The sequence below is a fragment of the Salvelinus namaycush genome, chromosome 25, assembly GCF_016432855.1.
Source record: "Salvelinus namaycush isolate Seneca chromosome 25, SaNama_1.0, whole genome shotgun sequence".
NCBI lineage: Eukaryota > Metazoa > Chordata > Actinopteri > Salmoniformes > Salmonidae > Salvelinus > Salvelinus namaycush.
The window spans coordinates 34,978,589-34,997,728 of NC_052331.1; the positions used below are offsets into that span (position 1 = coordinate 34,978,589).

The 19,140-nt window shown below is 45.8% G+C and overlaps 1 protein-coding gene across 1 annotated transcript in view; it reads right to left on the bottom strand.

Annotated features, from left to right (window-relative positions):
* Positions 1-19,140, bottom strand: part of LOC120019917 (receptor-type tyrosine-protein phosphatase mu) — a gene marked incomplete at its 3' end in the record, with an annotated part of 50,101 nt that overhangs the window by 13,723 nt on the left and 17,238 nt on the right. The window contains exons 5-9 of the mRNA XM_038963327.1: positions 17,912-18,061; positions 14,514-14,687; positions 12,738-12,869; positions 4,387-4,512; positions 1,476-1,639 (exon numbers count right to left, since the gene is read on the bottom strand). Of these exons, the coding sequence (XP_038819255.1) occupies positions 1,476-1,639; positions 4,387-4,512; positions 12,738-12,869; positions 14,514-14,687; positions 17,912-18,061 (746 nt within the window). The remainder of the gene's footprint in view (positions 1-1,475; positions 1,640-4,386; positions 4,513-12,737; positions 12,870-14,513; positions 14,688-17,911; positions 18,062-19,140) is intronic.

Consider the following 19,140-nt stretch of genomic DNA (forward strand, 5'->3'; position numbering starts at 1 on the left):
AGTATTAGTTAGAGTAGTTAGAGTAGTATTAGTTAGATTAGTATGAGTAGTATTAGTTAGAGTAGTATTAGTTAGAGTAGTATGAGTTAGAGTAGTATGAGTTAGAGTAGTATGAGTAGTATTAGTTAGAGTAGTATGAGTTAGAGTAGTTAGAGTAGTATTAGTTAGAGTAGTATGAGTTAGAGTAGTTAGAGTAGTATGCGTTAGAGTAGTATTAGTTAGAGTAGTTAGAGTAGTATTAGTTAGAGTAGTATTAGTTAGAGTAGTTAGAGTAGTATTAGTTAGAGTAGTTAGAGTAGTATTAGTTAGAGTAGTATTAGTTAGAGTAGTATTAGTTAGAGTAGTATTAGTTAGAGTAGTATTAGTTAGAGTAGTATTAGTTAGAGTAGTATTAGTTAGAGTAGTATTAGTTAGAGTAGTATTAGTTAGAGTAGTTAGAGTAGTATTAGTTAGAGTAGTTAGAGTAGTATTAGTTAGAGTAGTATTAGTTAGAGTAGTTAGAGTAGTATTAGTTAGAGTAGTTAGAGTAGTATTAGTTAGAGTAGTATGAGTTAGAGTAGTATTAGTTAGAGTAGTTAGAGTAGTATTAGTTAGAGTAGTATGAGTTAGAGTAGTATTAGTTAGAGTAGTATTAGTTAGAGTAGTATGAGTTAGAGTAGTTAGAGTAGTATTAGTTAGAGTAGTATTAGTTAGAGTAGTATGAGTAGTATTAGTTAGATTAGTATGAGTAGTAGTTAGAGTAGTATTAGTTAGAGTAGTTAGAGTAGTATGAGTAGTATGAGTTGGAGTAGTTAGAGTAGTATTAGGTAGAGTAGTATTAGTTAGAGTAGTATGAGTTAGAGTAGTTAGAGTAGTATTAGTTAGAGTAGTATGAGTTGGAGTAGTTAGAGTAGTATTAGTTAGAGTAGTATTAGATAGAGCAGTATGAGTTAGAGTAGTTAGAGTAGTATTAGTTAGAGTAGTCTGAGTTAGAGTAGTTAGAGTAGTATTAGTTAGAGTAGTATTAGATAGAGTAGTATGAGTTAGAGTAGTTAGTTAGTTAGAGACAGGGTCTCTCTCTCTCTCTCTCTCTCTCTCTCCCCCCAGTTTTATAATTGGAATGTGATACAATCAGGGGCTTTAGGACCATGCGGACGCCTCCGAGCGGTCGAGCAGGCTGTTTGGAGTGTTCATCCCCCGAATTCTAGAACCAAAGTTGCACCTCTGGTTCTATATGTGTCTGTCTGCGACTTTTAATATATACATATATTTTTTTATTTAACCTTTATTTAACTCGCAGACGATGTGTGTGTATGTCCCTGTGTGTTAGTGTGTGTGGTACTTACAGACAGTGTGTGTTAGTGTGTGTGTGTATGTCCCTGTGTGTTAGTGTGTGTGGTACTTACAGACAGTGTGTGTTAGTGTGTGTGGTACTTACAGACAGTGTGTGTGAGTGTGTGTGTATGTCCCTGTGTGTTAGTGTGTGTGGTACTTACAGACAGTGCACCACCGTGCGTCCCTCTCCTCCATCATACTCCTCCTGCCATTTGTCCACCTGTCTGATGAGCTTGAGGAAGGAGCGTTTGGACATGGGCGTGTCTCGATACATGGGCCAACCCAGGAACTGGAACTGTTGGACCATACGGTACCCGTCCTGAGGCTGGAGAGACAGACAGGTGGAAATAGGTTAATACACAGACAGACAGGTGGATATATATTCATTAACAGACAGACAGGTGGAAATAGGTTCATAAACAGACAGACAGGTGGATATATATTCATTAACAGACAGACAGGTGGATATAGGTTAATAAACAGACAGACAGGTGGATATAGGTTAATAAACAGACAGACAGGTGGAAATAGGTTAATAAACAGACAGACAGGTGGAAATAGGTTAATAACAGACAGACAGGTGGATATAGGTTAATAAACAGACAGACAGGTGGAAATAGGTTAATAATAGACAGACAGGTAGAAATAGGTTAATAACAGACAGACAGGTGGATATATATTAAGTAACAGACAGACAGGTGTTATAGGTTAATAAAACGACAGACAAGTGAATATAGGTTCATAAAATGACAGACAGGTAGCTGACAAGAAGAGTTTTTAAGTGTGTTTGCATGTATAGCTGGAAGTCTGTTAGTGTAAGGAGGTAGCAGCTAGGGTCAGGTAAGGTAGTTAGGGTCAGGTAAGGTAGTTAGGGTCAGGTAAGGTAGTTAGGGACAGGTAAGGTAGTTGGGGTCAGGTAAGGTAGTTAGGGTCAGGTAAGGTAGTTAGGGTCAGGTAAGGTAGTTAGGGTCAGGTAAGGTAGTTAGGGTCAGGTAAGGTAGTTAGGGTCAGGTAAGGTAGTTAGGGTCAGGTAAGGTAGTTAGGGTCAGGTAAGGTAGTTAGGGTCAGGTAAGGTAGTTAGGGTCAGGTAAGGTAGTTAGGGTCAGGTAAGGTAGTTAGGGTCAGGTAAGGTAGTTAGGGTCAGGTAAGGTAGTTGGGGTCAGGTAAGGTAGTTAGGGTCAGGTGGGTCAGGTAAGGTAGTTAGGGTCAGGTAAGGTAGTTAGGGTCAGGTAAGGTAGTTAGGGTCAGGTAAGGTAGTTAGGGTCAGGTGTGACAGGTAAGGTAGTTGGGGTCAGGTAAGGTAGTTGGGGTCAGGTAAGGTAGTTGGGGTCAGGTAAGGTAGTTGGGGTCAGGTAAGGTAGTTGGGGTCAGGTAAGGTAGTTGGGGTCAGGTAAGGTAGTTGGGGTCAGGTAAGGTAGTTGGGGTCAGGTATGTCAGGTAAGGTAGTTGGGGTCAGGTAAGGTAGTTAGGGTCAGGTGTGTCAGGTAAGGTAGTTAGGGTCAGGTAAGGTAGTTGGGGTCAGGTAAGGTAGTTGGGGTCAGGTAAGGTAGTTGGAGTCAGGTAAGGTAGTTGGGGTCAGGTAAGGTAGTTGGGGTCAGGTAAGGTAGTTGGGGTCAGGTAAGGTAGTTAGGGTCAGGTAAGGTAGTTAGGGACATGTAAGGTAGTTAGAGTCAGGTGTGTCAGGTAAGGTAGTTAGGGACAGGTAAGGTAGTTAGAGTCAGGTGTGTCAGGTAAGGTAGTTAGGGTCAGGTAAGGTAGTTAGAGTCAGGTGTGTCAGGTAAGGTAGTTAGGGACAGGTAAGGTAGTTAGAGTCAGGTGTGTCAGGTAAGGTAGTTAGGGACAGGTAAGGTAGTTGAGGTCAGGTAAGGAAGTTGGGGTCAGGTAAGGTAGTTAGGGTCAGGTGTGTCAGGCAAGGTAGTTGGGGACAGGTAAGGTAGTTAGGGTCAGGTAAGGTAGTTGGGGTCAGGTAAGGTAGTTAGGGTCAGGTAAGGTAGTTAGGGACAGGTAAGGTAGTTAGAGTCAGGTGTGTCAGGTAAGGTAGTTAGGGTCAGGTGTGACAGGTAAGGTAGTTAGGGTCAGGTATGTCAGGTAAGGTAGTTGGGGTCAGGTAAGGTAGTTAGGGTCAGGTGTGTCAGGTCAGGTAGTTAGGGTCAGGTAAGGTAGTTAGGGTCAGGTGTGTCAGGTAAGGTAGTTAGGGTCAGGTAAGGTAGTTAGGGTCAGGTAAGGTAGTTAGGGACAGGTAAGGTAGTTGGGGTCAGGTAAGGTAGTTGGGGTAAGGTAAGGTAGTTAGGGTCAGGTAAGGTAGTTAGGGTCAGGTAAGGTAGTTAGGGTCAGGTGTGTCAGGTCAGGTAGTTAGGGTCAGGTAAGGTAGTTAGGGTCAGGTGTGACAGGTAAGGTAGTTAGGGTCAGGTAAGGTAGTTAGGGTCAGGTAAGGTAGTTAGGGTCAGGTAAGGTAGTTAGGGTCAGGTAAGGTAGTTAGGGTCAGGTAAGGTAGTTAGGGTCAGGTAAGGTAGTTAGGGTCAGGTAAGGTAGTTAGGGTCAGGTAAGGTAGTTAGGGTCAGGTAAGGTAGTTGGGGTCAGGTAAGGTAGTTAGGGTCAGGTAAGGTAGTTAGGGACAGGTAAGGTAGTTAGGGTCAGGTGTGTCAGGTAAGGTAGTTGGGGTCAGGTAAGGTAGTTAGGGTCAGGTGTGTCAGGTAAGGTAGTTAGGGTCAGGTATGTCAGGTAAGGTAGTTAGGGTCAGGTAAGGTAGTTGGGGTCAGGTAAGGTAGTTAGGGTCAGGTAAGGTAGTTGGGGTCAGGTAAGGTAGTTAGGGTCAGGTGTGTCAGGTAAGGTAGTTAGGGTCAGGTAAGGTAGTTGGGGTCAGGTAAGGTAGTTAGGGTCAGGTGTGACAGGTAAGGTAGTTAGGGTCAGGTAAGGTAGTTAGGGTCAGGTGTGACAGGTAAGGTAGTTGGGGTAAGGTGTGTCAGGTAAGGTAGTTGGGGTAAGGTGTGTCAGGTAAGGTAGTTGGGGTAAGGTGTGTCAGGTAAGGTAGTTAGTAGTTAATTGTCCCATAGACCCTTGGTGTGTGCGTACTCGTGCTGCGTTGTAGATCCGGAATATTCTACTGATTATGTCTTCCTCCAGGTCAGCTGATACAAACTCCACCTGGATTGGCCCCTGGCGATGCACCCCGTTCTCTGGCCAGTACTGAGGACATAGCTAACACACACACACACACCCACACACCCACACACACACACACACACACACACACACACACACACACACACACACACACACACACACACACACACTTTTTAGGAGGAACAGGAACCAGAACGTGTTGATAAACATCAACATATCAACATAATGACTGTGAGTAAAAACTCTTACAAACGAGTGGGATTTCCCAGATCTCGGAGCAACGTAAGCTAAGCAACAGCACAAGAGAGGCTGTCGTCTTCTCTCTGACATTTTGAAAAATACATTTTAAAAAATAGTTCCGGGGAGGGTCAGATGAAAACTCTCGCTCACGTTAAACGTCAAAAGGGAGCTCGACTGAATCTTAAAGCAGACAATGCTGAGACCATCGTTTCAAACCGTCTGGAATTGAACCGATAATGCCCAACAAAAGCAACCCGAGGTAGTTGCGTTTTTTTTATATTGATTGATGCTTTGTGCAGTGTTATATAAAACAGAAACCTTGGACTGCTAATATCTTTCATTCTCACCTTCTGCATGTTCATTCTATATTTGATTCTCTCCTGTCACCCTTTCATGTCCCAGGTATGAGTCTTCTCCAATTTTTATTTATTTATTTCTATTCAAACCTTCAGGAAAACCAGAGTTGCTTTTTGTTAAGAGAATACATGATCAAAAGATGTTCCGGAAGAGAATGGAAGCGTTCTGAATGTGATACAGAATGTGGATGATCAATTCTTTGCTTTGACAGTTTAGTTTTCAGCTGTTAGAGTAGTGAACCCATGAGATCGGCTCATACAGTAGGAGCAGGAAATACCTCACGTTCATTTACCTCCCTCTGGAGAGACTGACGAGGTAGAAACAATACAACATGCACCTGTATACTGTAACGGGATATTACTTAGAACAACATGCACCTGTATACTGTACGAGATATTACTTAGAACAACATGCACACACAGCAGAATAGTTTACAAAGAGAAATGCAGTGATGCGCACACACACACAATGCATAATGCAGGCATACACACACACACACACACACACACACACACACACACACACACACACACACACACACACACACACACACACACACACACACACACACACACACACACACACACACACACACACAGACAGATTGCAGAAATACAGGTGGAAGAAAACCTATCTCTGCCTCCTCTGAGAGCCAATCAGAAACCTCCTATCTCTGCCTCCTCTGAGAGCCAATCAGAATTTGACAAATTCAACCGCCGAATAAAACAAAGATGCTGATGGAGAAAAAGTAACTCTCTAATCTCTAACTCCCTTCCTCCCTCAGCCCTCCCTTTCTCGCCCCCCCATCGCTCCACCTGAGCTACAGTGAGAATATTGAATGAAAGGCCCTGCCAGCCAGTGTGTGTGTCTGTGTATCAGCCAGTCAGCTAGTCAGTCAGTCACACAGGGATTGCGGGGAGAGAGCAGCGAGAGCAGCCCAGCCAGAGGCTTGTGATCCTTGGGTGTGATGACAGGGCCTGGGGCCTGGGGCTCCCGGAGAGAGCATCCAAAGATAGATCGCTCGACCGACATCTATAACCCTGTCCCATCTATAACCCTGTCCTTATCTATAACCCTGTCCTATCTATAACCCTGTAACCCTGTCCCGTCTATAACCCTGTCCTTATCTATAACCCTGTAACCCTGTCCCATCTATAACCCTGTCCCATCTATAACCCTGTCCCATCTATAACCCTGTCCCATCTATAACCCTGTCCTTATCTATAACCCTGTCCCATCTATAACCCTGTCCCATCTATAACCCTGTAACCCTGTCCCATCTATAACCCTGTCCCATCTATAACCCTGTCCCATCTATAACCCTGTCCCATGTATAACCCTGTCCCATCTATAACCCTGTCCCATCTATAACCCTGTCCCATCTATAACCCTGTCCCATCTATAACCCTGTCCTGTCTATAACCCTGTAACCCTGTCCCATCTATAACCCTGTCCCATCTATAACCCTGTCCCATCTATAACCCTGTCCCATCTATAACCCTGTCCCATCTATAACCCTGTAACCCTGTCCCATCTGTAACCCTGTCCCATCTATAACCCTGTCCCTATCTATAACCCTGTCCCATCTATAACCCTGTCCCATCTATAACCCTGTCCCATCTATAACCCTGTCCCATCTATAACCCTGTAACCCTGTCCCATCTATAACCCTGTCCCATCTATAACCCTGTAACCCTGTCCCATCTGTAACCCTGTCCCATCTATAACCCTGTCCCATCTATAACCCTGTCCCATCTATAACCCTGTCCCATCTATAACCCTGTCCCATCTATAACCCTGTCCCATCTATAACCCTGTCCTATCTATAACCCTGTCCCATCTATAACCCTGTCCCATCTATAACCCTGTAACCCTGTCCCGTCTATAACCCTGTCCCATCTATAACCCTGTCCCATCTATAACCCTGTCCCATCTATAACCCTGTCCCATCTATAACCCTGTCCCGTCTATAACCCTGTCCCATCTATAACCCTGTCCTATCTATAACCCTGTCCCATCTATAACCCTGTCCTATCTATAACCCTGTCCTATCTATAACCCTGTCCTATCTATAACCCTGTCCTATCTATAACCCTGTCCCATCTATAACCCTGTAACCCTGTCCCATCTGTAACCCTGTCCTGTCTATAACCCTGTAACCCTGTCCCATCTATAACCCTGTCCTATCTATAACCCTGTCCTATCTATAACCCTGTCCCATCTATAACCCTGTCCCATCTATAACCCTGTCCCATCTAAAACCCTGTCCCATCTATAACCCTGTCCCGTCTATAACCCTGTCCCATCTATAACCCTGTCCCATCTATAACCCTGTCCCATCTATAACCCTGTCCCATCTATAACCCTGTCCCATCTATAACCCTGTCCCATCTATAACCCTGTAACCCTGTCCCATCTATAACCCTGTCCCATCTATAACCCTGTCCCGTCTATAACCCTGTCCCGTCTATAACCCTGTCCCGTCTATAACCCTGTCCCATCTATAACCCTGTCCCATCTATAACCCTGTCCCATCTATAACCCTGTCCCATCTATAACCCTGTAACCCTGTCCCATCTATAACCCTGTCCCATCTGTAACCCTGTCCTATCTATAACCCTGTCCCATCTATAACCCTGTCCCATCTATAACCCTGTCCCATCTATAACCCTGTCCCATCTATAACCCTGTCCTGTCTATAACCCTGTAACCCTGTCCCATCTATAACCCTGTCCCATCTATAAACCTGTCCCATCTATAACCCTGTCCCGTCTATAACCCTGTCCCATCTATAACCCTGTCCTGTCTATAACCCTGTAACCCTGTCCCATCTATAACCCTGTCCCATCTATAACCCTGTCCCATCTATAACCCTGTCCCGTCTATAACCCTGTCCCATCTATAACCCTGTCCCATCTATAACCCTGTCCCATCTATAACCCTGTCCCGTCTATAACCCTGTCCCGTCTATAACCCTGTCCTGTCTATAACCCTGTAACCCTGTCCCATCTATAACCCTGTCCCATCTATAACCCTGTCCCATCTATAACCCTGTCCCATCTATAACCCTGTCCCATCTATAACCCTGTCCCATCTATAACCCTGTCCTATCTATAACCCTGTCCCATCTATAACACTGTCCCATCTATAACCCTGTCCCTGTCTATAACCCTGTCCCATCTATAACCCTGTCCCATCTATAACCCTGTCCCATCTATAACCCTGTCCCGTCTATAACCCTGTCCCATCTATAACCCTGTCCTATCTATAACCCTGTCCTGTCTATAACCCTGTCCCATCTATAACCCTGTCCCATCTATAACCCTGTCCCATCTATAACCCTGTCCCATCTATAACCCTGTCCCATCTATAACCCTGTCCTATCTATAACCCTGTCCCATCTATAACCCTGTCCCGTCTATAACCCTGTCCCGTCTATAACCCTGTCCTGTCTATAACCCTGTAACCCTGTCCCATCTATAACCCTGTCCCATCTATAACCCTGTCCCATCTATAACCCTGTCCCATCTATAACCCTGTCCCATCTATAACCCTGTCCCATCTATAACCCTGTCCCATCTATAACCCTGTCCCATCTATAACCCTGTCCTATCTATAACCCTGTCCCATCTATAACCCTGTCCCATCTATAACCCTGTCCCATCTATAACCCTGTAACCCTGTCCCATCTATAACCCTGTCCTATCTTTCTGACTGATGTTGAGGATGTACAGAGATCCATCTATAACTCTTTCTGGATCTGTATTATTTCTTTATCATTATTGACCATCTATCCTATATCCTATCCTATCATATCTATCCTATATCCTATCTCCTCTGCCTATCCAATCCTATCTATCCTATCATGTCTATCCTATCATATCTATCCCATATCCTATCCTATTATATCTATCCTATATCCTATCCTATCTATCCTATCCTATCTCCTCTGCCTATCTAATCCTATCTATCCTATATCCTATCATATCTATCCTATCTCCTCTGCCTATCCATTCATATCTATCCTATATCCTATCCTATCCTATCTCATATGCCTATCCAATCATATCTGTCCTATATCCTATCCTATCCTATCTCATATGCCTATCCAATCATATCTGTCCTATATCCTATCCTATCATATCTATCCTATCTCCTCTGCCTATCCAATCCTATCCTATATCCTATCCTATCATATCTATCCTATCCTATCTAATCTATCCCATCTATCATATATCCTATCCTATCTATCATTTCCTAAACTATCTATCTATCCTATCTATATATCCTATCATGTCCTATCCTATATATCCTATCATGTCCTATCCTATATATCCTATCTATAGTACATTCGGAAAGTACTCAGACCCCCTTTTCCACATTTAGTTACGTAACAGCCTTATTTTAAATTTGAATTATTTGTTTTTTCCACCCGCATCAATCTACACCCAATACCCCGTAATGACAGGTTTTTAGATTTTTTTGCCAAAAAAAGGGCCTTGGTCAGGGAGGTGACCAATAATTCGATGGTCACTCTGACTGAGCTCCAGAGTTCCTCTGTGGAGATGGGAGAACCTTCCAGAAGGACAACCATCTCTGCAGCACTCCACCAATCAGGCGTTTATGGTAGAGTGGCCAGTCGGAAGCCACTCCTCAGTAAAAGGCACATGACAGCCCACTTGGAAACCAACATTGAACTCTTTGGCATGAATGCCAAGCATCACGTCTGGTGGAAACCTGGCACCATCACTACGGTGAAGCATGGTGGTGGCAGCATCATGCTGTGGGGATGTTTTTCAGCGACAGGAACTGGGAGACTAGTCAGGGTTGAAGGAAAGATGAACGGAGCAAAGTTCAGAGAGATCTTTAATGAAAACCTGCTCCAGAGCGCTCTGAATGTCCTGAAGCCAAGCTGTGTGCTTAGGGTCATTGTCCAGTTGGAAGGTGAACCTTCGCACCGGTCTGAGGTCAGTACTGCCCTGGAGCAGGGCTGGGGGTCTGAATACTTTCCGAATGCACTGTATCCTATTGTCACGCCCTGACCTCAGAGAGCCTTTTTATTTCTCTATTTGGTTAGGTCAGGGTGTGATTTGGGGTGGGCATTCTAGTTTGTCTATTTCTTTGTTGGCCGGGTATGGTTCCCAATCGTTGTCTCTGATTGGGGATCATACTTAGGCAGCCCTTTTTCCCACCTTCAGTTGTGGGATCTTGTTTGTCTGTAGTTGCTTTCTGCACTACATACAGGTTTACGTTCGTTTTTGTATTTTGTTGTTTTTCGGTGTCATTTTTAATAAAGAAAAATGTAAGCCTACCACGCTGCACCTTGGTCTCCTTCTATCAACGAGCGTAACACCTATCCTATCCTATATACCATATATATCCTAACCTAGCTAATCTATCATATATATCCTATCTATCTATCTGTCTACAGTGGCTTGCAAAAGTATTCACCCCCTTTGGCATTTTTCCTATTTTGTTGCCTTACAACCTGGAATTAAAATTGATTTTGGGGGGGTTTGTATCATTAGATTTACACAACATGCCTACCACTTTGAAGATGCAAAATATTTTTTATTGTGAAACAAACAAGAAATAAGACAAAAAAACAGAAAACTTGAGCGTGCATAACTATTCACCCCCCCGAAAGTCAATACTTTGTAGAGCCACCTTTTGCGGCAATTACAGCTGCAAGTCTCTTGGGGTATGTCTCTATGAGCTTGGCATATCTAGCCACTGGGATATTTGCAGATTCTTCAAGGCAAAACTGCTCCAGCTCCTTCAAGTTGGATGGGTTCCACTGGTGTACAGCAGTCATACCACAGATTCTCAATTGGATTGAGGTCTGGGCTTTGACTAGGCCATTTCAAGACATTTAAATGTTCCCTTAAACCACTCGAGTGTTGCTTTAGCAGTATGAGTCGGGTCATTGTCCTGCTGGAAGGTGAACCTCCGTCCCAGTCTCAAATCTCTGGAAGACTGAAACAGGTTTCCCTCCAGAATTTCCCTGTATTTAGCGTCATCCATCATTCCTTCAATTCTGACCAGTTTCCCAGTCCCTGCTGATGAAAAACATCCCCACAGCAGGATGCTGCCACCCCCATGCTTCACTGTGGGGATGGTGTTCTCGGGGTGATGTGAGGTGTTGGGTTTGCGCCAGACATAGCGTTTTCCTTGATGTCCAATATGCTTAATTTTAGTCTCATCTGACCAGAGTAACTTCTTCCATATGTTTGGGGAGTCTCCTAAATGCCTTTTGGCGAACACCAAATGTGTTTGCTTATTTTTTCTTTAAGCAAAGGCTTTTTCTGGCCATTCTTCCGTAAAGCCTAGCTCTGTGGAGTGCACGGCTTAAAGTGGTCCTATGGACAGATACTCCAATCTCTGCTTTGCAGCTCCTTCAGGGTTATCTTTGGTCTCTTTGTTGCCTCTCTGATTAATGCCCTCTTTGCCTGGTCCGTGGTGGGCGGCCCTATCTTGGCAGGTTTGATGTGGTGCCATATTCTTTCCATTTTTTAATAATGAATTTAATGGTGCTCCGTGGAATGTTCAAAGTTTCTGATATTTTTTTATAATCCAACCCTGATCTGTACTTCTCCACAACTTTGTTCCTGACCTGTTTGGAGAGCTCCTTGGTCTTCATAGTGCTGCTTGCTTGTTGGTGCCCCTTGCTTGGTGGTGTTGCAGACGCCGGGACCTTTCAGAACAGGTGTATATATACTAAGATCATGTGACAGATCATGTGACACTTAGATTGCACACAGGTGGACTTTATTTAACTAATGATGTGACTTCTGAAGGTAATTGGTTGCACCAGATCTTATTTAGGGGCTTCATAGTAAAGGGGGTGAATACATATGCACCCACCACTTTTCCTCTTCATGTTTGGAATTTTTTTAAACAAGTTATTTTTTTCATTTCACTTCACCAATTTGGACTATTTTGTGTATGTCCATTACATGAAATCCAAATAAAAATCTATTTAAATTACAGGTTGTAATGCAACAAAATAGGAAAACCACCAAGGGGGATGAATACTTTTGCAAGGCACTGTATCTGTCTATCCTATCTACAGTACTCCACTGTAGCTCTACTGTATCCTACACCATGCTCCTTCTCTTGTCATGCCCTACCTCACTCCACATCTATCTCTGATGCCTGATATCTTTCTCTATTTAAGAAGAGACTGAATGTCTCTGTCCTTGTGTGATGTGTGTGTGTCGGAAGTTACGAGTCCTTGTGGTGTGTGTGTGTCGGAAGTTACGAGTCCTTGTGGTGTGTGTGTGTCGGAAGTTACGAGTCCTTGTGGTGTGTGTGTGTGTGTCGGAAGTTACGAGTCCTTGTGTGTGTTCGAGGCCTTTTTGTAGACACACAAAGCTATTATTTTATTTTTCTCTTTAGCTGGACTCTTACATACAAGGTTCTATTCAGGTGCTGTCTATTTCACAGTCCATTTCAGACAATATACTAACTCCCATAGAAGTGTGTGTGTGTGTCTGTGTCTGTGTCTGTGTGTGTGTGTGTGTGTGTGTGCCTGTGCCTGTTTCTGTGTGTCTGTGCCTGTGTCTGTGTCTGTGTCTGTGTCTGTGCCTGTGCCTGTGCCTGTGCCTGTGCCTGTGTCTGTCTGTCTGTCTGTCTGTCTGTCTGTCTGTCTGTCTGTCTGTGTCTGTGTCTGTGTCTGTGTCTGTCTGTGTGTGTGTTTGCACCTGTGCTGGGTCGACATCATTGAGCATCACTATGGAGGAGCAGTGGTAGTCCAACACCAGCCTCCAGAAATCCTTCACCGTGTTGGGCAGAGGATGCTGGGTCACGATGAAGGCCGACGGCTGCTTATAACTCTACACGAGGGAGGGGGAGAGAGAGGCAGGGAGGGAGGAAGAGGGAGGAAGAGGGAGGGAGAGGGAGGGAGATAGAGAGAGAAAGAGGTAGGGGGAGGGGGAAAGAGCAAGAGAAAGATGTAGGGGGAGGGAGGGAGAGAGAGCGAGAGAAAGATGTAGGGGGAGGGAGATAGAGACACAGAGAGAAAGATGTAGGGGGAGGGGGAGGGAGATAGAGACAGAGAGAAGGAGGGGGAGGGAGCGAGAGAAAGATGTAGGGGGAGGGAGGGGGAGAGAGCGAGAGAAAGATGTAGGGGGAGGGAGATAAAGACACAGAGAGAAAGATGTAGGGGGAGGGAGATAGAGATAGAGAAAGAGGGAGGGAGGGGGAGAGAGCGAGAGAAAGATGTCGGGAGAGGGAGAGGGGGAGGGAGACAGAGAGAGAAAGAGGAAGGGGGAGGGAGGGGGAGGGAGGGGGAGAGCGAGAGAAAGATGTAGTGGGGGGAGATAGAGATAGGGAGAGAAAGACGGAGGGGGAGAGAGTGAGAGAAAGATGTAGGGGGAGGGGGAGGGAGATAGAGACAGAGAGAAGGAGGGGGAGGGAGCGAGAGAAAGATGTAGGGGGAGGGAGGGGGAGAGAGCGAGAGAAAGATGCAGGGGAAGGGAGAGGGGGAGGGAGAGAGTGAGAGAAAGATGTAGGGGGAGGGAGATAGAGACACAGAGAGAAAGATGTAGGGGGAGGGGGAGGGAGGGAGGGGGAGGGAGCGAGAGAAAGATGCAGGGGGAGGGAGAGGGGGAGGGAGAGAGTGAGAGAGTGAGAGAAAGATGTAGGGGGAGGGGGAGGGAGATAGAGACAGAGAGAGAAAGATGTAGGGGGAGGGGGAGGGAGGGAGGGGGAGGGAGCGAGAGAAAGATGCAGGGGGAGGGAGAGGAGGAGGGAGAGAGTGAGAGAAAGATGTAGGGGGAGGGGGAGGGAGATAGAGACAGTGAGAGAAAGATGTAGGGGGAGGGGGAGGGAGATAGAGACAGAGAGAGAAAGATGTAGGGGGAGGGGGAGGGAGATAGAGACAGAGAGAGAAAGATGTAGGGGGAGGGGGTGGGGGGAGAGACAGAGACAGAGAGAGAAAGAGGGAGGGGGGGAGAGTGAGAGAAAGATGTAAGGGGATGGGGAGGGAGGGGGATATTTTAATTAAACTCCTAACGACTATTTCCATTGACTACAGGTTTTTCTCCTTTTCTAGATATTGAGAGGATAGCCTGGACCCAGATCTGGTTTTATGTTGTCTTGGTAATTCCTATGGTCATGGCAACACAGCACAAACAGATCTGAGAACAGACTACTGAGAGTTCAGTCCAGCATTGAACATGTGTGTTTGCAGTGTGGGTGTGTCTCTGTGTGTGTGTGTGTGTGTTTGCAATGTGTGTGTGTAAGTGTGTGTCTATGTGTGTGTTAGTGTGTGTGTGTGTGTGTGTGTGTGTGTGTGTGTGTGTGTGTGTGTGTTTGCAATGTGTGTATGCAGTGTGTGTGTGTATGCAGTGTGTGTGTGTGTGTGTGTGTGTGTATGCAGTGTGTGTGTATGCAGTGTGTGTGTGTGTGTGTGTGTGTGTGTGTGTATGCAGTGTGTGTATGCAGTGTGTGTGTGTGTGTGTGTGTGTGTGACATACGTCCATAAGAGCAGCGTTGATGTAGTTGGAGCTCTCTCCGTCGATGGTGATGAGGAAGGGCAGACAGCGGTCAGGAGGAAGGACGTCCATACAGCGGTTCTTCTCATGGTTCCTGGGGAGCAGGGCGATACTACAGTCCTCCACACGCAACGTAGGAGTCACCATGTTCAGAGTCTGGAGAGAGAGACACTAGAGGTTACAGTGCGTTACAGTGTGTTACAGGGGGTTACAGTGGGTTACATTGGGTTACAGGGCGATACATTGGGTTATAGTGGGTTACAGTGGGTTACAGTGGGTTACAGTGGGTTACAGTGGGTTACAGTGGGTTACAGTGGGTTACAGTGGGTTACAGTGGGTTACAGGGCGATACAGTGGGTTACAGTGGGTTACAGTGGGTTACAGTGGGTTACAGTGGGTTACAGTGGGTTACAGTGGGTTACAGTGGGTTATAGTGGGTTACAGTGGGTTAAAGTGGGTTACAGTGGGTTATAGTGGGTTACAGTGGGTTAAAGTGGGTTACAGTGGGTTACAGTGGGTTACAGTGGGTTACAGTGGGTTACAGTGGGTTACAGTGGGTTACAGTGGGTTACAGTGGGTTACAGTGGGTTACAGTGGGTTACAGTGGGTTACAGGGGGTTACAGTGGGTTACAGTGGGTTACAGGGGGTTACAGTGGGTTACAGGGCGATACAGTGGGTTACAGTGGGTTACAGTGGGTTACAGTGGGTTAAAGTGGGTTACAGTGGGTTACAGTAGGTTACAGTGGGTTACAGGGGGTTATAGTGGGTTACAGTGGGTTAAAGTGGGTTACAGTGGGTTACAGTGGGTTACAGTGGGTTACAGGGGGTTACAGGGGGTTACAGTGGGTTAATGGGGGTTACAGTGGGTTACAGTGGGTTACAGTGGGTTACAGTGGGTTACAGGGCGATACAGTGGGTTATAGTGGGTTACAGTGGGTTAAAGTGGGTTACAGTGGGTTACAGTGGGTTACAGTGGGTTACAGGGGGTTACAGTGGGTTACAGTGGGTTACAGTGGGTTAATGGGGGTTACAGGGCAATACAGTGGTTTACAGTGGGTTAATGGGGGTTACAGGGCGATACAGTGGGTTACAGTGGGTTACAGTGGGTTACAGTGGGTTACAGGGGGTTACAGTGCGTTACAGGGGGTTACAGTGCGTTACAGGGGGTTACAGGGGGTTACAGTGGGTTAATGGGGGTTACAGGGCAATACAGTGGGTTACAGTTGGTTACAGGGGGTTACAGGGTGATACAGGGCGATACAGTGGGTTACAGGGCGATACAGTGGGTTACAGTGCGTTACAGGGGGTTTACAGTGGGTTAATGGGGGTTACAGGGCGATACAGTGGGTTACAGTTGGTTACAGGGGGTTACAGGGCAATACAGTGGTTTACAGTGGGTTAATGGGGGTTACAGGGCAATACAGTGGTTTACAGTGGGTTAATGGGGGTTACAGGGCGATACAGTGAGTTACAGTGTGTTACAGGGGGTTACAGGGCAATACAGTGGGTTACAGTTGGTTACAGGGGGTTACAGGGTGATGCAGTGGGTTACAGAGCGATACGGTGGGTTACAGTGGGCTACAGTGGGTTACAGGGCGATACAGTGGGTTACAGTGGGTTACAGGGCAATACAGTGGGTTACAGTGGGTTACAGGGCGATACAGTGGGATACAGGGGTTTAAATCGGGGCTACAGTGTGTTACAGGGTGATACAGTGGGATACAGGGGGTTACAGTGGGATACAGGGCAATACAGTTGGTTACAGTGGGTTACGGGGGTTACAGGGTGATACAGTGGGTTACAGTGGGTTACAGTGAGTTCCAGGGCAATACAGTGGTATACTGTGGGTTACAGGGCAATACAGTGGGTTACTGTGGGTTACAGTGAATTACAGGGCAATACAGTGGGTTACAGTAGGTTACAGTGAGTTACAAGGCAATACAGTGGGTTACAGTGGGCTATAGGGCAATACAGTGGGTTACAGTGGGCTATAGGGCAATACAGTGGGTTACAGTGGGCTATAGGGCAATACAGTGGGTTACAGTGGGCTATAGGGCAATACAGTGGGTTACAGTGGGCTATAGGGCAATGCAGTAGGTTACAGTGAGTTACAGGGCAATACAGTGGGTTACAGTGGGCTATAGGGCAATACAGTGGGTTACAGTGGGCTATAGGGCAATACAGTGGGTTACAGTGGGCTATAGGGCAATACAGTAGGTTACAGTGAGTTACAGGGCAATACAGTGGGTTACAGTGGGCTATAGGGCAATACAGTAGGTTACAGTGAGTTACAGGGCAATACAGTGGGTTACAGTGGGCTATAAGGCAATATAGTAGGTTACAGTGAGTTACAGGGCAATACAGTGGGTTACAGTGGGCTATAGGGCAATACAGTAGGTTACAGTGAGTTACAGGGCAATACAGTGGGTTACAGTGGGCTATAGGGCAATACAGTAGGTCACAGTGAGTTACAGGGCAATACAGTGGGTTACAGTGGGCTATAGGGCAATATAGTAGGTTACAGTGAGTTACAGGGCAATACAGTGGGTTACAGTGGGCTATAGGACAATACAGTGGTTTACAGTGGGTTACAGGGCAATACAGTGGGTTACAGTGGGCTATAGGGCAATACAGTGGTTTACAGTGGGCTATAGGGCAATACAGTGGTTTACAGTGAGTTACAGGGCAATACAGTGGGTTACAGTGGGCTATAGGGCAATACAGTGGTTTACAGTGGGTTACAGGGCAATACAGTGGGTTACAGTGGGCTATAGGGCAATACAGTGGTTTACAGTGGGCTATAGGGCAATACAGTGGTTTACAGTGAGTTACAGAGCAATACAGTGGGTTACAGTGGGTTACAGGGCAATACAATGGTTTACAGTGGGCTATAGGGCAATACAGTGGTTTACAGTGGGCTATAGGGCAATACAGTGGTTTACAGTGGGTTACAGGGCAATACAGTGGGTTACAGTGGGTTACAGGGCGTTACAGTGGGTTACAGGGCAATACAGTGGGTTACAGTGGGTTACAGGGCAATACAGTGGTTTACAGTAGGTACTGTGGGTTACAAGGCAATACAGCGGGACAATTCTACAGTCCTCCACATGCCTACATAGGAGTCACCATGTTTAGAGTCTGGAGAGAGAGACAGAGATACTAGGGGGTCAGAGGGTCACATGGTCTTAAAAGGATGGTCCAATAGCCACCAAGCTGTTTCTAAAAGGGATGGTCCAACAGTCCTCTATGTTTGATGGGAAAGAGCCACTGATTGGAAAGCACTTACCTACATTATCAGTATATATATTTTTTTCTGTATAATGTGTCTGTCTACTCCTCACCCTGAATGAGGAAGGACCCCTACCGACAAGAATCTCACCCTGAACTCCTCTTTAATCTGGGAGGAGTTGGTCTGGGGGTCCAATCGGTTCATGTCATAGTAGACCGAGCGAAGCTGATTGGCTGGGATGGTGGTGTCACCACAAAGACACGCCTCCAAGATGGCGTCATGGATGAAGACATACTGCTCCTGGGAAAATAAAGACCAAGATTTTATTTTGTAAGAAGATTTTATGAAAAGGGCAGAAACAGTTGATGCGTTTTATGTGTTGACTACAGACAAGAACCAAAACTAGGCTGAATCAGCAACCAAATAATATACGATAACAGAAGTGATGGAGGGGGAGTCAAAGATCACACACACACACACACACACACACACACACACACACACACATACACACACACACACACACACACACACACACACACACACACACACACACACACACACACACACACACACACACAGCTAGAACAGGTGATGAAGGGGGTGTCAAATACAGTTCAGCGGTCCTCATCTGGTTCATCTTCCCTGACTGACTGGTTTTACTACAGTATGTTGTTGTGTCTGGTTCCACACAAGGCCTCATCATTCCCTGACAGAGCTATATACAGGAAGTACCAGTACCAGATCAATGTGGAGCTATATACAGGAAGTACCAGTACCAGATCAATGTGGAGCTACAGTGGGGCAAAAAAGTATTTAGTCAGCCACCAATTGTGCAAGTTCTCCCACTTAAAAATATGAGAGAGGCCTGTAATTTTCATCATAGGTACACTTCAACTATGACAGACAAAATGAGAAAAAGAAATCCAGAAAATCACATTGTAGGATTTTTAATGAATTTATTTGCAAATTATGGTGGAAAATAAGTATTTTTGATGATGATTTGATGATTTGGAATGATTTGGAAAGGCACACACCTGTCTATATAAGGTCCCACAGTTGACAGTGCATGTCAGAGCAAAAAAAAGCCATGAGGTCGAAGGAATTGTCCGTAGAGCTCTGAGACGGGACTGTGTTGAGGCACAGATCTGGGGAAGGGTACCAAAAATATTCTACAGCATTGAAGGTCCCCAAGAACACAGTGGCCTCCATAATTCTTAAATTGAAGAAGTTTAGAACCACCAAGCCGGTCACCTGGCCAAACTGAGCATTAGGTGGAAAGGGGCCGTGGTCAGGGAGGTGACCAAGAACCTGATGGTCAGGTTCTCCAGAGTTCCTCTGTGGAGAAGGGAGAACCTTCCAGAAGGACAACCATCTCT